The 17,169-nt window shown below is 41.7% G+C and overlaps 1 protein-coding gene across 1 annotated transcript in view; it reads right to left on the reverse strand.

The window, feature by feature from the left end:
• The window catches only part of LOC308361684 (transmembrane and coiled-coil domain-containing protein 3-like), a gene marked incomplete at both ends in the record, with an annotated part of 57,594 nt that overhangs the window by 3,114 nt on the left and 37,311 nt on the right, over positions 1 to 17,169 (reverse strand). The window contains 6 exons of the mRNA XM_080834108.1: positions 8,428 to 8,577; positions 8,893 to 8,972; positions 10,346 to 10,496; positions 10,621 to 10,816; positions 13,766 to 13,883; positions 15,448 to 15,634. Coding sequence (XP_080690234.1) covers positions 8,428 to 8,577; positions 8,893 to 8,972; positions 10,346 to 10,496; positions 10,621 to 10,816; positions 13,766 to 13,883; positions 15,448 to 15,634 — 882 coding nt within the window. The remainder of the gene's footprint in view (positions 1 to 8,427; positions 8,578 to 8,892; positions 8,973 to 10,345; positions 10,497 to 10,620; positions 10,817 to 13,765; positions 13,884 to 15,447; positions 15,635 to 17,169) is intronic.

A 17,169-nucleotide genomic window follows, 5' to 3' on the forward strand; every position in this document is an offset into this window, starting at 1 on the left:
TGAGAGTATGCAGTGATGAAGTGTAGCAGCAGGATGTGAGAGTATGTAGTGACACATGTAGCAGCAGGATGTGAGAGTATGCAGTGACACATGTAGCAGCAGGATGTGAGAGTATGCAGTGACACATGTAGCAGCAGGATGTGAGAGTATGCAGTGACACATGTAGCAGCAGGATGTGAGAGTATGCAGTGATGAAGTGTAGCAGCAGGATGTGAGAGTATGCAGTGACACATGTAGCAGCAGGATGTGAGAGTATGCAGTGACACATGTAGCAGCAGGATGTGAGAGTATGCAGTGATGTGAAGGAATTATTCAATTCTATATAGGAATTTATCATTTATGGTTAACTATTAGTATTCTCATTTAGTTATAGGCATTTCTGTATTTCTTTGTCTGTGTTCCAGTGGAGACAAAAAGTCTGCTTGTCTTGTACGGGTTGGTATGAGAAAGGGGCCCGGATAACTTGCATGTCAAAGAATGTTTAAGTAACTTGGTTTATGAGGGGCTGGGTAACTTACATGTCAAAAGACTGTTTAGGTTATTTTGAAATATGGTATGGAGCAAGACTGTTTCTAACTTCAAAGGGAACAAAGGAATTGGGGAGTGTCTTCATGTTAAACTGTGAATATGTGAATATGTGAATATTAATTTCAATAAAGAGCAGACATTTTGTAGGAGAGGTTAGTGCCTTGCGTGAAGACAATCATGCAGGTCACTCCTCTGGGGCCCAGAGTAAATGTCTGTATTTTAATAATATTCTCGGGTGTGTGTCTCAATTCTGAGGTAAAGAATACAGTCCTAGGTTAAGGGTTATTTCCTTGACATTTTGGTCCATCGTAGCCGGATCTCAAGATGGGTAAGAAACGCCGGGGGATCAGAACTTCAGAAGCCGAAGACGATGCGCATCGCCTGCTCAATAGGCTTGGGCAGAAAAAGTCCCCACGAGTTGAATTCTTCGTGTGGCCGGTGACCTGACTTCTCCCCCCCGTCGAAGCTGCCCTGACGAGATCCGAATCCAGAGGGGACGCACAACAGAATATTAAGTAAGTAACCGGGTTACCGAATAAACAGACAATAAAGATTGCTAATGTACGTAAAGACGCAAAGACAAGGTATATCGAAAACTCAAAGGAGTCAAAGGAGTTGATCCCTATGAGCACAGCGACTGGTCCGGGGACATCAACCTGTTGCCCAATTTCTAGCATCCACATATCTATGAGTGTACATGTCTATGCTCGCGCCGACTTGTTTGTGCCGCGGATTCCCAAAATGCGTTGCGTTCATGACGTCACATTAGCAATCACTATAGCTATAAAGACATCTGGGATGTCATCAGATCGGGGATCTGATAAGAAAATTTTCTTCATAAGTCGGGGACTTATTTTTGTTTGAGTGAAGGCCTATGTATGTATGTGTATGCATGTATGTATAAATGGAGTAGTGATGACTCAGAATTAACACAGTGAAAAGCCTCTGTGAGTCCACAGAGATTTTACTGACCAATTGTGTGGTATTCTGAAGTAATCAAAAAAGCTCACCATAATGGTTAGAAAGGTTGTATTGGCGATGAGAAGAACATGGAAAGAAACATGCTGATAGCTATACAAAATACGTAGAAGGTTAGATAGAAAAACGTCGTTGAGCGAAAAAAAAAAAAAAAAAAACCTCTGTGTCTCGGTTTAGTTACAAGGCGTGGTCGAACAAGCATGACGTCACCACTAACAAACAATTTAAATGGACCACGGTCCCAGAAGTCATACTTATGTATAACTTAAACAACTGTTTGCAGAACCAACAAAGGTGAATTATGTACGCCACATTCACTATAATATATTCATGTAATATATACAAGTTCGTTTTACGTTTGCAGCTCTCATAATTATGATTAAATAAGAAAAGAGTGCAAGGCAAGCTGAACAGATTAAAGATTGGTAGAAGGAAACTCAGAGCAAAGAAAGAAACGTGCATGTTAAATAGAAAGCATGAGAGAAGACAAAGAAAGTAGTTTTAAAGCTCTGAAAGAGGGATGAAGAGTAGAGACTCGAAATATAGCATAGCAAGAAAAGTACTAAAGTCCGCCTCCTTTAGGGACGCAGACGAGAGGACATTATCGTCGCAGCTTTATAGAGATATAATGCGGGTATTATGAAAATGATGAGGATACTGCTAAAATAAACAATACAATGCAGATCGATTAGAGGATAAAGGAATTTCGGTTTGGCCACCCGGAAGGTACTTTATCCAACAATTGATTGCTTAATATAGTGCAGAAATACACTCGGGAATTAACAATATAAGAGCGAAGTTATTCATTAAACTTAGTCGGAGTTGGAAGAGCAACGAGATCCTGTCAAAGGGAATAAAATAGTTCGCCTGAGTCGGATTTTCAAACCAGAAACGACATGTAATGGTAGCCTACAGAAAGAAAGTTAGTGTCATAACGTTATAAAGACACATTCCGTCGCTTGAGCTTACAAAGCATTAAAATAAACATCAAATAATGACACTATGAGTATAGTATGCAGAAGAAGGTTCTAAACGTTTATCAAAAAAGTAACTTCGGAGAACTAAAGCCTATGCGTTAACATGGCTGGGTTGTGTGGTGCTACACTCACACGGACTTATCATTTGAATGATCTGTCTTAAAACTCAGCGAAAGTAACTTCTGTTGTTATCTATTTGGTTAAATATAGCATTAATAGTGTAACCAAGCGTTGGCACTTAGAGCTTAATATCACAAGAATGCTACAGGTGTTGAAGAGAAACGTTTCGTTTAGGATACTTTGTACTGAAAAGACGTGAATCAGTCACAGCGTGAGCTGGAATACTATTTTCAAGTACGGAAACCCCGAAGGGATAAAATACATTAACTCTTCACCATACTGGTCTGATATACAATTGTTGTTAAGTTATCTGTCTTGCAGGTATAACTTGGCGTACAAGTATAAGCGGAACGTCAGTGTAATAAGTATGTATTCAATATTATTCAATGTGCACCGGCTATCTTCATCCGTCTCTACAGCATTCAACATTCAACTAAAATTAACGACACACCATACACGCAGGTATGATAAACCGTAACACATGTAATATAATAGCAATACTATTACAGTAACACATATAAGAGCGTCATTCATAATGACAGTTTAACAATAGTCATACAAAGTATGTGGTGTTTATCTCCTTAATGGTAAAGCTATGGTGTAAACACTGGAAATGCCTCCTTGTCCGTGCGAATTAGAATGAGTGAAGTAATCGTAATATTAACTTTCCGAATGAAATAAAAACCCTTGACATCGTCGGAAAATTCTTAAAACAAAGAAAATTACTAGAAGGTTCACCACGTTAAAATGAGATTCTTAAATGTGTAACTTTTGTTTATCCGTAGAGGCAGCGCATGATCAAAAAGCATTGTCTGACCTCACAAGTAGCCTAAAGTCCTGTAAGGACCACAGTGGCTGGAGTGGCATTTTACTGCAATGAGCCTACATGATTATTTTTCCGAGAAACGAGCAGTGTATGTTGTTACAATTACGAGTAATTGTTAGCATATTTTTATGGAACAAAGTATTCGTCCTGTGTGTATGTTTACATACATAACGGGGACATTGACTGAGCCCATACTGTTTGTTAGAGTGACTGGCTGTTTGATAGCCTAGTCAAAATACACCATTGAATATTACAGCATAAGGCTGTGTAGTTGTTGGTTTGTTTTAAGTGAGATGGAAATAATTCAATGTTGGCTACTATAGACGAGTATGCGGGAATAAGAGAATGTGCGTAATTTGGAAATTACGTGTTGCGGTTTGTTGCATGTTACATGCTTTTTCAGCTTTTATGATAAATGCTAAATGGTTTTGGGTTCTAATCTGCCTTGTTTATTTCATGTATTCAGCTAATGCAATGTTTCTGACCGGTTTCGGTTGTCTAGTTGTCTCGTCTTGTTCATGAGTTGATCATGAGGATCAGGATCATGAAGATCAATGGCATTGAGATGAAATCGCGTTTTTCATTCTCTCTGTGATTTTTAGGGGTGATTGAATAGTGAAAGATCATTGCACTTGATTAAGAAAACTATGACTGACGATTAAGAAAGCTATGACTGACTGTGGTTATTTTCAGCTAACTCAGAGGTATAGGCTAATAAACGCACCCACACGGGGGGATTCACACTTAGCTCAGAGATTCTAGCTTGTCAATGGACTTGATTGATGACCGTTTAGCTTGTCTGATAGTTACATTGACCAGGGCGTGTCTGTTATACAAAAGTCAGGAATTGATTGTACGGACAGCCAATATGATTTTGCTGCAGTGGGATATTTTTTATGTTCAGATGAACATGGATTATTTAATCTGTATGAAAATCTCACTTAGGGAAGGAGTAAACTTAGCCGTAGACATGATTCACTGATGTGAAAGTCAGCAATGGAGTTACGACATAGGCGCATTCCAAGAGAATCCCTGATGGGAGGGAGTCTCCGGGGGTCTCGCAGGAACCACGGGGAGACACACACACACCACATTTTACAGGCTTTAAAATGGCTTTCAGAACATTCATACAATGAGACTGATCTAATCTAAGGAACATTTCCTTATTGTAGCTTATTGATTACAATAATGAACCTCCAGATTTCTACATCATGTCTCTGGTCTTATGATTGAAAGAAGAGGTGTAGTGAGATCCTATTCTTCACAACACTGCTTCACACATTTTCTGTTAGATATAAAAAGTTACTACAAGATCTACTTGAAGCAATGTAATTGCCTTACAAGCGAGATCTTTATGGACAGTGATTTTGATTCATGGGCGGGGCCATGGATCAATAGGGGGAATATGTAGATAAAGGTATACATAAACAATATGTATACATGGATTAATAAACTATAAAAAAAAATTTTTTTAGTCTTTTAGTCAGCAATGTGAAATTATAATGTCTGAAAATGGATTACACTTTGTGAATGACATGCTGGACAGAGTGGGACAACAATTCAAAATTGACTTGAAAAGGCATTGTTCATGCCACACCCAGATTGCTGGATTTGTGGAAGGATCGAATGGTACAGTTAAATCTAAACTTCAAAAGACTATGGCAGAAACAGGTAGACAATGGCCTGATTGTTTAGATTTAGTATCTTTAAGCATGCACATTACCCCTACTCAAGGCCAATTGTTGTCACCTTTTGAAATGCTGTATGGTAGACCATACAGAATACCAGATCTCACTCCAACTGTAAAAGCCAACCCAGATGACATTTCCACACTAGCAGATTATATGAAAAGAACTTTACTGACTAGGAAATGTACAAAGACCCCATACTGTTCGAGTTTTTCTGTGTCTCCGCAGGAACAAGGCAAGGTGAAGGTGGGAGACTGGGTGTTCATCAAAGTCATCAAAACGAAAGACTTTGTCCGACGACAGAGGGGAGTGACCATACCAAATGCTACTGGCCACACGAACAGCCGTCAACTTTCCACCTGTATTCATCTGTATTGATCTGTATTCATCTGTATTGATCTGTATTCATCTGTATTGATCTGTATTCATCTGTCACACTGTAAACTTTGTTTATTTGTTTAGGATGCACCACTTACGTTGAGTAGCGTTTAGTGGCTCCCTGAGGGGGTTGAGAAATTTAGATCTTTTCCGTCTGAACGTCACCCAGCTGGGGAGGTAGCGCCCCAGTTGGAAACTCTGCTCATCATAGAAGCTTGGTGTATCTGTGTTTATTATTTTATTGTGTTAATTGGGTTTATTGTTTTTCTGTATAAATCATATCACTCCCTTATAACAATGTTTAAGTTGTTGCTACTAGTGATTACCTCAGGGGTAATGTTAGGTTTCTGGTCCTCTACAAATTTGATTGAGAGAATCCATAAGAAGTTGATTTCATATGGGGAACATGAGGCCATGAGGAACGTTACTCATCTGTATTCTACTAATTCATGGTATAGATATCCATCGTTGCAAGCAAACAGACGTAACAAGACAAACTGTTATGTATGTAGTTTAATGCCAACTTCCTTCTCTCCTCACCCTAGACTTGAAGCTAGACCACTTTCAGAACAAGCCACTATCTGTGTTGGAGAGAGGTGTGGCCCAGATAGCTGGGGCTACAATACTCCATCTTATGACACAAATGGTACCCAGGTACAGGATGCGTGTAACACCACCCACCCCCTAGTAGAGCTAAATACGACATCTTTGCTGTCACTTTATGTGATAGTCCATTCTGTATTGCCATTATGTTTAGCAAATAATGGAACAACTCTCTGAGACGGTGACAGTGTAACAAAACTGTAATTCCTACTAAGAATACTGAGTCCACAAGCACCACTTCCTCATCCAACGTCAGAAAATGGGTATATATTGTGCCATGTCCATGCATGGGGAAACTTTTCCTTATGTTGGGGTTGGAATGAAAAGCACTGCCCCTCTGACAGGGGTACCCGTACGCTGGGATAGGTAATGAGGGTGTGTGTTATTAGATGGTACAGTCATCTCCCTTCACATTGGGGAGGCCTTTGCGCCCCCGCTCAGGTCATGGACCATATTTATGTTGGTAGTGCTACCTTACAGCCAGAGTTATCTCTAAGAAGAGATTTTCTGTTAAGGATCACGACAGCGTGTGGAGGACTGACGTGCCTTATAAAAATAAAAAGATTTGGACTAAGAGTATCAAAGTAATTTTGTCTCTGATTCCGTCTCTAGGATTAGGTAGAGTCATCTTAATAACGGACAGACTTAACTATAGGTTATGATTATTTGTTAATGTCACCTTAGTCAGCGTGGAAGGCCTTTGGCTGATGGGGTTGTAAAATAGATTACTGCTAGATTTACTTAGTGCCGCTAGTGGAAGGGTTTGTGTTATGCTGAATGATACCTGGATATCTGATGACGTCCATCTGTTTCTGAAGCCTTACAGCAAATGAGGGCTGATTGTGTTGCTATAAAACGTGATAAGGTGGTGGATGTTCCGTGGTTTAATCCTTTTGCTTGGCTCACTTCTGGTACATGGTTGCGAATTATGTTGAAAAGTCTGTTAACTATTGTTGCAATCTTTCTTTCTTGTATATTTATGATGTGTATTTCAACATGTATTAAAGTTCTCATTTCTAGCCTAGTACGTGATTCTATGCAGAATGTAATGTTGTCACAGGAATTGATGCCCTGCTGTCTCTTCAAGAATATGATTCTTAAGTGTAATGATGTCTACCAGAAAGCTGAAGGAGATGTACGAGGTTGATGATTATATACTGGTTTATAGTTAAATGATAAACAGGAGGGAAATGTGAAGGAATTATTCAATTCTATATAGGAATTTATCATTTATGGTTAACTATTAGTATTCTCATTTAGTTATAGGCATTTCTGTATTTCTTTGTCTGTGTTCCAGTGGAGACAAAAAGTCTGCTTGTCTTGTACGGGTTGGTATGAGAAAGGGGCCCGGATAACTTGCATGTCAAAGAATGTTTAAGTAACTTGGTTTATGAGGGGCTGGGTAACTTACATGTCAAAAGACTGTTTAGGTTATTTTGAAATATGGTATGGAGCAAGACTGTTTCTAACTTCAAAGGGAACAAAGGAATTGGGGAGTGTCTTCATGTTAAACTGTGAATATGTGAATATGTGAATATTAATTTCAATAAAGAGCAGACATTTTGTAGGAGAGGTTAGTGCCTTGCGTGAAGACAATCATGCAGGTCACTCCTCTGGGGCCCAGAGTAAATGTCTGTATTTTAATAATATTCTCGGGTGTGTGTCTCAATTCTGAGGTAAAGAATACAGTCCTAGGTTAAGGGTTATTTCCTTGACAAGTGACACATGTAGCAGCAGGATGTGAGAGTATGCAGTGACACATGTAGCAGCAGGATGTGAGGGTATGCAGTGATGAAGTGTAGCAGCAGGATGTGAGAGTATGCAGTGACACATGTAACAGCAGGATGTGAGAGTATGCAGTGACACATGTAGCAGCAGGATGTGAGAGTATGTAGTGACACATGTAGCAGCAGGATGTGAGAGTATGCAGTGACACATGTAGCAGCAGGATGTGAGAGTATGCAGTGACACATGTAGCAGCAGGATGTGAGAGTATGCAGTGACACATGTAGCAGCAGGATGTGAGAGTATGCAGTGACACATGTAGCAGCAGGATGTGAGAGTATGCAGTGACACATGTAGCAGCAGGATGTGAGAGTATGCAGTGACACATGTAGCAGCAGGATGTGAGAGTATGCAGTGACACATGTAGCAGCAGGATGTGAGAGTATGCAGTGACACATGTAGCAGCAGGATGTGAGAGTATGCAGTGATGAAGTGGCTGCCAACGGACATAAATGGCTGAAGCACTGAATAGTAAGAAAGGGCAGAATGGAACACACACATCCAGTAGTGAAAGAGAGATATGGGGTATGATGGCACTTCTCACCTCTCGAGAAATGATTCCAGTGCGACGGGCTTGGCTGCCAAGCACGAAAGAGAACTCGCTGACCTGGGCCAGCCCTGCCGACACCAGCCAGCAGATGTGACGAGAGCCACGGGGCAGGATCGTGGAGAGAACCAGCACTGCCATGAGAAACTAGATTAAAAGACCAAAAAGCAGAGAATATATGAAATCTAGTTAATATAATATATAATATAATATGTAGTTAATATACTCAAAGCCCTGTAACAAAAAACTGTAACCTAAAAATAGGTTCGGTGAGTGATGAGTGATGACTGTCAGTTAACAAAATTGGTCAAAATAAGTTTCATGTATTAAAGAATGTGAATAAATATTTAGTCTATACGATTTAGGACTTTGGGGTCTGTTGTTTCTAGCATTTCATTTGAGTTAATGAATGATGACTTAATGTCCAAATAAATGTACAATTTAGATTTAAAAAACTCCTACCTTCAAGATGACCAATGACAGAGTTAAAACCAGCAGGATGGTCAGTTCATACAGCACAAAGGTGGGGAACACATGGAAACCTGTCAAAAGCACAACACATGAACTATGATGGTGACAGAACCTTGTACCGCATGTACACAAAACAAACATTGTTTGTGTTTTGAGTTTCTGCTTGACAGTAACAGCGCCCTCACCTGGCAGCTGAACATTCTACACTATGATAAATACATTACAGAAGAAGGGGGTCAGCATCTCTGGGATAGTCACACAACCTTTTGCACCTCACTCTGGGTGGGCCAACATCCTGGTGAATGTCTCCGATTGGAGGATTGTCTGCCAGTAACACGAGACCCCCATGCCTCCGATTGGAGGATTGTCTGCCCGTAACACGAGACCCCCATGCCTCTGAGTGTCTGCCAGTAACACGAGACCCCCATACCTCCGATTGGAGGATTGTCTGCCAGTAACACGAGACCCCCATGCCTCCGATTGGAGGATTGTCTGCCAGTAACACGAGACCCCCATGCCTCTGAGTGTCCTTCTGAAGCTGTTGGAGATACTCCACTAGGTACTCTCTTTCAACACTCAAACTACCTGTTTGTTTCTTGACCGAAAGACTTCACAAACTTAAATGAGTCCTTGTAGAGTGTAATACTAGCTGTTTCTTCCTTCTTCTTTATTAAATGTGTGAGGAGCTCTTCTCTCCTTGGCGTAGCCAGTCTACTCCTTAACTCTGTCTGCAGTACACTAATATGTTCTCTCTGTTCATCATCTACTCCTTAACTCTGTCTGCAGTACACTTATACCTTCTCTCTGTTCATCATCTACTCCTTAACTCTGTCTACAGTACACTAATACCTTCTCTCTGTTCATCATCTACTCCTCTGCCTGCAGTACACTAATACCTTCTCTCTGTTCATCATCTACTCTTCACCTCTGTCTGCAGTACACTAATACCTTCTCTCTGTTCATCATCTACTCTTCACCTCTGTCTGCAGTACACTAATACCTTCTCTCTGTTCATCATCTACTCCTCTGTCTGCGGTACACTAATACCTTCTCTCTGTTCATCATCTACTCCTCTGACTGCAGTACACTAATACCTTCTCTCTGTTCATCATCTACTCCTCTGACTGCAGTACACTAATACCTTCTCTCTGTTCATCATCTACTCTTCACCTCTGCCTGCAGTACACTAATACCTTCTCTCTGTTCATCATCTACTCTTTACCTCTGTCTGCAGTACACTAATACCTTCTCTCTGTTCATCATCTGCTCATCAATCCTTCCAAACTTCCTTTAAAATCAACATCGGTACAGTTCCTTTTCCTGACTTCAATGGCCCCTGGCCATATAACCTTTGGTTTCATTCAGTTGCAGAGCTTCATCTGTCATTGTAGTCTTTAGTACTGGACTGTATAAATCATATTGTCCATAAAAGAACATCACTCACCAATGGAAGCAAAGAATATTATAGCCAAGAAGTCTCTGATTGGCTCAATGCAGCGGAGCACCTCAGAGGTGACCATGTGACCTTGAGAGGAAATAAGGGCCCCAGCCAGGAAGCAGCCGAGCTCCATAGATAAATACAGGAGTTCAGTCACCTGGAAATAAAACATAGGAAATTATCCCTCATTTCAAAGATACTATGAAATATTCATGATTAATTAAACTGTATAACAAAGACAATACGAGCTGGAGCTGTAGTGGAGGAAGAGGAGATCCTACCATCAGCATGAGGAACATGAAGGCCGTGGTGCCCAGCACCATGATCTCTTTGTTGCCTCGGTACTCAGCGTGGAGCTTCCTGTAGAAGGGGCCAATCACGCAAGACCTCAGGAAGAAACACAGCAGTAGCACTCCAGCCAGGAAGACCAGCACCTGAAACAGCAGCGCCAGCACATGGAGCGCACCAGCTACAGAACTGAACACAAAACACAGGGCCAATTAGGGAACAAGCTACAGGACTGGGGCCGTATTCACAAAGAATCTTAGGGCTAAAAGTAGCTCATAAGTAGCGAATTTAGGAGAAACTCCTAAAAATAATGGGCGTGTCAGTCTTAAATTTAGGACTCCTATTTTTTTTTACTAAGAGCAATTCACAAAATATTTTATCCCTAAAAGTAGCACCTAAGTCTAGGACAGCTTAAAACTCCTCATGAGGACTCCTAAGTCACTAAGACCTATTCACAAAAAGTCTTAAAATGGCTGAAGCCAGACGTAACGTGTTGGAGACAATGAACGACTCTGAATTGTTGAGAAGATATCGTTTAAACCGTGAAGGCATCAACATTTTACTAGAATTAGTGCGGGATGCAATCACGTCTCCAACTATCCGAAACAACCCAATCAGTCCGGAAGTTAAATGTTTGATAACATTAAGATTTTTGGCTACGGCGAAAATGCAACTTTGCAACGCAGACGACTTCAGAATATCGCAATCATCAGTAAGCCTATTCATTCATCAAACAATCACCGCACTCTGTAGACCACACATTGTACAACAGTTTATTCGGTTCCCTATGGACAATCGCCTACTTCAAAGGATCAAGGTCAATTTCATGGCGTTTGCAGGAATGCCCGGTGTCGTGGGTGCCATCGATGGAACACACATTAAAATAATTGCTCCATCCAGAGATGAGGACGTCTTTGTAAACCGCAAAAAGGTACATTGAATTAATACACAGATAGTGTTTGATCCAAATTTCACAATCATGGATATTGTTGCGAAGTGGCCTGGATCTACTCACGATTCGCGCATTTTAATCGAGAGCGCGGTCTGCGCCAGCTTTTTGAGCGGCACCATGTACCTGCTAGATGCCACTTGTTGGGTGACAGTGGCAACCATGCAAGACATGGCTTTTGACACCCTTCCTCAATCCACAACCGGGAGCACAGTTGAACTACAACATGCAAGTATACGCATGAGGCCTATTTTGGTGACACAATACCTGTAGCCGCGACGGCTCTTTTAAAGTCCACTCCGCAATCTCCATCCTACATTGTGACTGGAGCGCATACCACCGCTTCTCGCAGTCATCGACAGAGCGACACACGGCAGGGAATGAAGCATTTACGTTAACACATATGTCCTCCCATGGCTCACGCTTCTTTTTTGTGGTCACCCCACAGCCAAATTTAGCTTTTATAACTCCCTTCCTCTCCAGCACACTCTGGGCCAACATGGACAGTTGGTCCTGGGACCAGTTCGACTTTCTCTTACGTCTCGCCCTCGTTTCGTCCATTATGACAGGAGGACTTAAAGAGCCGTATGGACTGATATTTGAAGTGTTTAAGGGCTGGAAATATGCCGATTACCTAATAGTTTGCAGGGAGCTTTAATTATTACTTCCTTGATTTCATGCAATTTCCGTGTTTTTTTCGGCAATTTCTCTTTCTCTAACGTGCAAAGCGTCATTCACGTTGGATGCACAAACTTGTCATCATGCGTGTGCATTCTGCTAAGTGCACTATCCATAACTATTTAATATGGCTTCATTTGAAGCCTAGGTTATTCTCTTATTTTCTGTTGATTTAGTGGGATCGTTAGGGGGATGTTAGGACTGAGTTTTGAATGAGAGCGCCTGTCAGCAACCAATCACCGTACGCACCGCTTCTAAACTCGTGCATGAGAATGGACGTCATCCATAGCAACGGAGTTTTTATCTTAAGCTTAGGAGTTGGTATTATCCTTAGTATGAGTAGGTCTCAGAGCCGTTGTGAATCACTTTTAAGAAATTACTCCTACGTAAAAGGTTTTAGCGCGAGTTAGGAGCACTCCTAGTGGTAAGATAAAAGGCTTTGTGAATACGGCCCCTGAACACAAAACAAAGGGCCAATTAGGGAACAAGCTACAGGAATGAACACAAAACACAGGGCCAATTAGGGAACAAACTACAGGACTGAACACAAAACACAGGGCCAATTAGGGAACAAGCTACAGGACTGAACACAAAACACAGGGCCAATTAGGGAACAAGCTACAGAACTGAACACAAAACACAGGGCCAATTAGGGAACAAGCTACAGGACTGAACACAAAACACAGGGCCAATTAGGGAACAAGCTACAGGACTGAACACAAAACACAGGGCCAATTAGGGAAGATGCTCATCAAAACACAGGGCCAATTAGGGAAGATGCTCATCAAAACACAGGGCCAATTAGGGAAGATGCTCATCAAAACATACATGCATAAACGAAATATACCCTGTCTGTCGCAGTCTTTTGATTGATTATTATTGTTGATTGTGACGGCCTGCCGTTCCCTGCATGTATTTAACCCTGTTTGTGCCCTCTGGTCTCTGTGCAGTTGCTGATTGGAGGTGATGAGCCTTGATTGGGTGCACCTGGCACGCATGTTCACCTGACTCTATAAAAGCTCTGGCTCCTCCTCCTTCGAGAGAGAGTCGACCTGCAGCAGACACTGCCTAAGCGGCTGTTCTTGGCCCAGCATTGGTGTGTTGTACTGTTCCTTGGTTTGTCTCTGACTTGTCTCTGTTAGATGTGATTTGGAGTTGACGCAGACGTTTTGCGTTCGTTTCTGTTTGGATGATTGCACCGCTAGTGATTTAAATAAAAACCATCTTCGGACATGGTGAAACCTACTCTGTCCGCTTTTTGTTATTTCACTTCAAACCCTAGTTGTGACATTGATGAAATATGTAACACAACAGTTTGCAATTACGATGCTCTCTTTTACAATTCTGTGATTTAAAGATTTGGAGCTGAAACGCTAATTTTCCTGAATAGCATTAATAGGTTTATCCAATGCGGCTGTGTGTTGAAAACATTACCAATCAATTGCATTAGGCCTTCTGTGTTTGATTGTTAGTGCAAGACTAGTGAGTGAGTGCACCTCCAGATCACTCACCTGTCCATAGCTCCGTCCCCTGCCTGGATGAGGGTTGGCATGACGGCGATAAACAGACCTAACTGAACATCCTGCATCACCAGCATACCAAGCAATACACTGCTGGGTTCCAGCTCACCTGTGTACACATTCACACACACACACACACACACACACACACACACACACACACACACAAACACATTCATTCAAACACACACACAGAAATTCACCTTGGTAATACATCTCACTGGGGTGCGTTTTATTCATGACTTTATTGATATTCTCAATTCTCACACACAAAAAACCTAAAAATGAACTAGAATGCGTTTCGTGAACAAACTGCGAGAGTGTGCTTGCTCTGTTGCGGCCATGACCGAGAGAACAAGTGCCTTGGAATTGGGGCAGGTGTCAGCTCTCCAGCTCTCCCTGCTGGATGAGCATGCACAAATGAGTATGCACAAATGAGTATGCATGAGTGAGTATGCATGAGTGAGTATGCACGAGTGAGTATGCATGAGTGAGTATGCATGAGTGAGTATGCATGAGTGAGTATGCATGAGTGAGTAAACATGAGTGAGTATGCACGAGTGAGTAAACATGAGTGAGTATGCATGAGTGAGTATGCATGAGTGAGTAAACATGAGTGAGTACGCATGAGTGAGTACGCATGAGTGAGTAAACATGAGTGAGTAAACATGAGTGAGTATGCATGAGTAAGTATGCATGAGTGAGTATGCACGAGTGAGTATGCATGAGTGAGTATGCACGAGTGAGTAAACATGAGTGAGTATGCATGAGTGAGTAGAGCCCTGGTATGGAAGGTGTCTCTTAATATTCCTAGTTATACAGTTGATTGGAGAGGGACAGAGAGAGAAGAGGAACCGTGCGCAGGTGTCAGTGAGAGTTGTCAGTGAATCACAGGTGCAAGCCAGTTTAATGAGCCTATTATGATGTCATAATGCCTCAAAGTTCTGCCATGCAAGCCTATGGAGAAAAAAGGTGATGGAAAAAGAGGAATAAAAAAGGAGTGGCAAGGAGTACCGCCACGAAAAGTCATAGCAGCTTGCACCGGATCGGGCCGGACGTTTTGGTGTTTGAACAGCGTCTCTATCTCAATCGGGCGAGGAGTAGTTAGCTGCAAGAAAAACTACTAGAATAAAAAAAATAGTAAAAAACGAAGAACAATAGTGTGCTTCCCTTCGGGCAAGCACACTAATTATACCAATTTCAACTGACTCTAGTCTTATAAGTATTTTCCGGACTATAAGGAGCACTTAAAAGCCTTCCATTTTCTCAAAAAATGACATTTGATTTAGCGGTATTAGACTGTTTTTGTACGTGTTCCAACTGAACAAGGTTGGAAGTTATTGTTTATAGGCTCATTAACGTTTGAACCATGTTGAGAGTTATTGTGAAAACGTTTAATAAAGTTTGACTGACTGACTGTTTTGTTTCCCTTAATGCGCCTTATATTCTGGTGCGCTTTATGTATGAAAAAATATCGAAAAATATACTATTCCTTGACAGTGCGCCTTGTAATCCAGTGCGCCCTATAGTGCGGAAAATACAGTAATATCAGACACTGATGCACTAGCAATACGTTATCAATAAAATATCTCCACACTAATGGAAGTGAACTGACTAAAGGAACGGGATGTTGCTCTTTAGTTTGGATAATAATACACATGAAGTCCAGTTACCTTCCTTTTCAGCTCGGGAGGCACCAGAGAGGAACTTGGACACCAGTGGGGTGCTGGACAGAGATAGACAGCTGGACACAAACACCGTCTGGGAGATATGAAGCTTCAGTAGCTGCCCCCACACAATGCCTGCTCCAATCATCAGCAGGCTTAGACAAGAGGTGCCCTGCACAGATATCCTCCAGACCTGTGTGGAAGCACAAAACTGTAAGAGTGCGTTCACACCACTGAACAAGACCCCACTATATAGAACAACTTGTACACCTTAAAGCAACATGTATTAGCCTGTGAAGAGCTATCCTGTGATTGTGCTACACCACAACTTTAGTTCACTCAACTGTCTCTCTATTAAGATACTACATTTATATACGGTTCTAGTGTGTTGTGTTTGATTATCCATGGTATCCCAAACAGATCCAGTCCATAGGTTTTTTGATTGCTTGAGGATTGTAGCTGATTGCATGACTGTGATGCTTGCTTCTGGCTGTATGCCTCTGTTTCAAGAGGGATAACAGTGGAATGTCATGTTCAGATCAATTTAGTCTTCACATTAGAAATGAATGTCAGATCTGCATTAATGACTAACCAACTGTAGCATCTGAACTACAGCATGGCACTGAAGACTAATGATCCTGACTACAATGCAGCTGTAGAATAAGAACATCTAGTATTGATAGTTTTCACGTGACGTCAGAATGACCAGCTGGCGGGCAAAAAAAACATTCCACAGCTGTCTAACACTGGAGTTTATACAGGAACCGACCACCTTTCATTCAAGATAATTTAATATCTCTGCTTTTACATTGTTTGACTTAGGTCGTAAAATGCTAAACAGTTGTTGCTCGGTTGGCTGTTTAAATCGCCAAGGAGACAAGTCCGGATTTTGTTTTATTGCATTTAAAACCCGCCCACGTTGCTGCCAGCTGATTGTACGAAGACGTCTTCTGGGTCAACTTTTCTCGGACACACAGTAAAGAAAGCCGTACTTTTGGAGCTGGCAATAAAAGCAGTCACCCTATTCTGGTCGCCTCATTTATCAGAATAACTACCTAAAACCGGAATAGATCAAGTAATAAAGTCAAGAAACAAAGCAGCTGCTGCTCTAACTAAGTACCTAAGCAAGCAAGTAGGCGAGGCTAGTGTATTTTGTCATCCAACTAGTAATACTACAATGTCAGTAGAAAATATATGGGAAGATCATTTAAGTTGTCATTTGCCAGACCAGGTGTTCGTTCTTGTTAAAACCAGGAAATTGTGTCAAATGATAAAGAACATCGTTGGGTAGGCTAACGGCTGCTAGCTAAAAGCAGGTAGCTCGCTAGCTGGTAGCTAGCTATTAAATGGCACTCATCTTTGCTCTTATTATTAAGAGCCAACATTAAATATTGTGGAATTGTGGGTTCGAGTATGGAAGTATTTCCCTAGTTCACTATAGTAACGAGGCTGAGGCAGAGGCAGCAGACTAGCCCCAGTGGCCTAACGGATAAGGCACTGGCCTCCTAAGCCAGGGATTGTGGGTTCGAGTCCCATCTGGGGTGAGCTAAAGCAGAGTGGCGCAGCGGAAGCGTGCTGGGCCCATAACCCAGAGGTCGATGGATCGAAACCATCCTCTGCTAGGCAAGCCCCGACAGCTGAAAATTCGATGAAGCCAGGAATTGTGGGTTCGAGTCCCATCTGTGGTGATATAAAGTAGAGTGGCGCAGCCGAAACGTGCTGGGCCCA

This window comes from Sprattus sprattus, assembly GCF_963457725.1.
Source record: "Sprattus sprattus genome assembly, chromosome: 3".
NCBI lineage: Eukaryota > Metazoa > Chordata > Actinopteri > Clupeiformes > Clupeidae > Sprattus > Sprattus sprattus.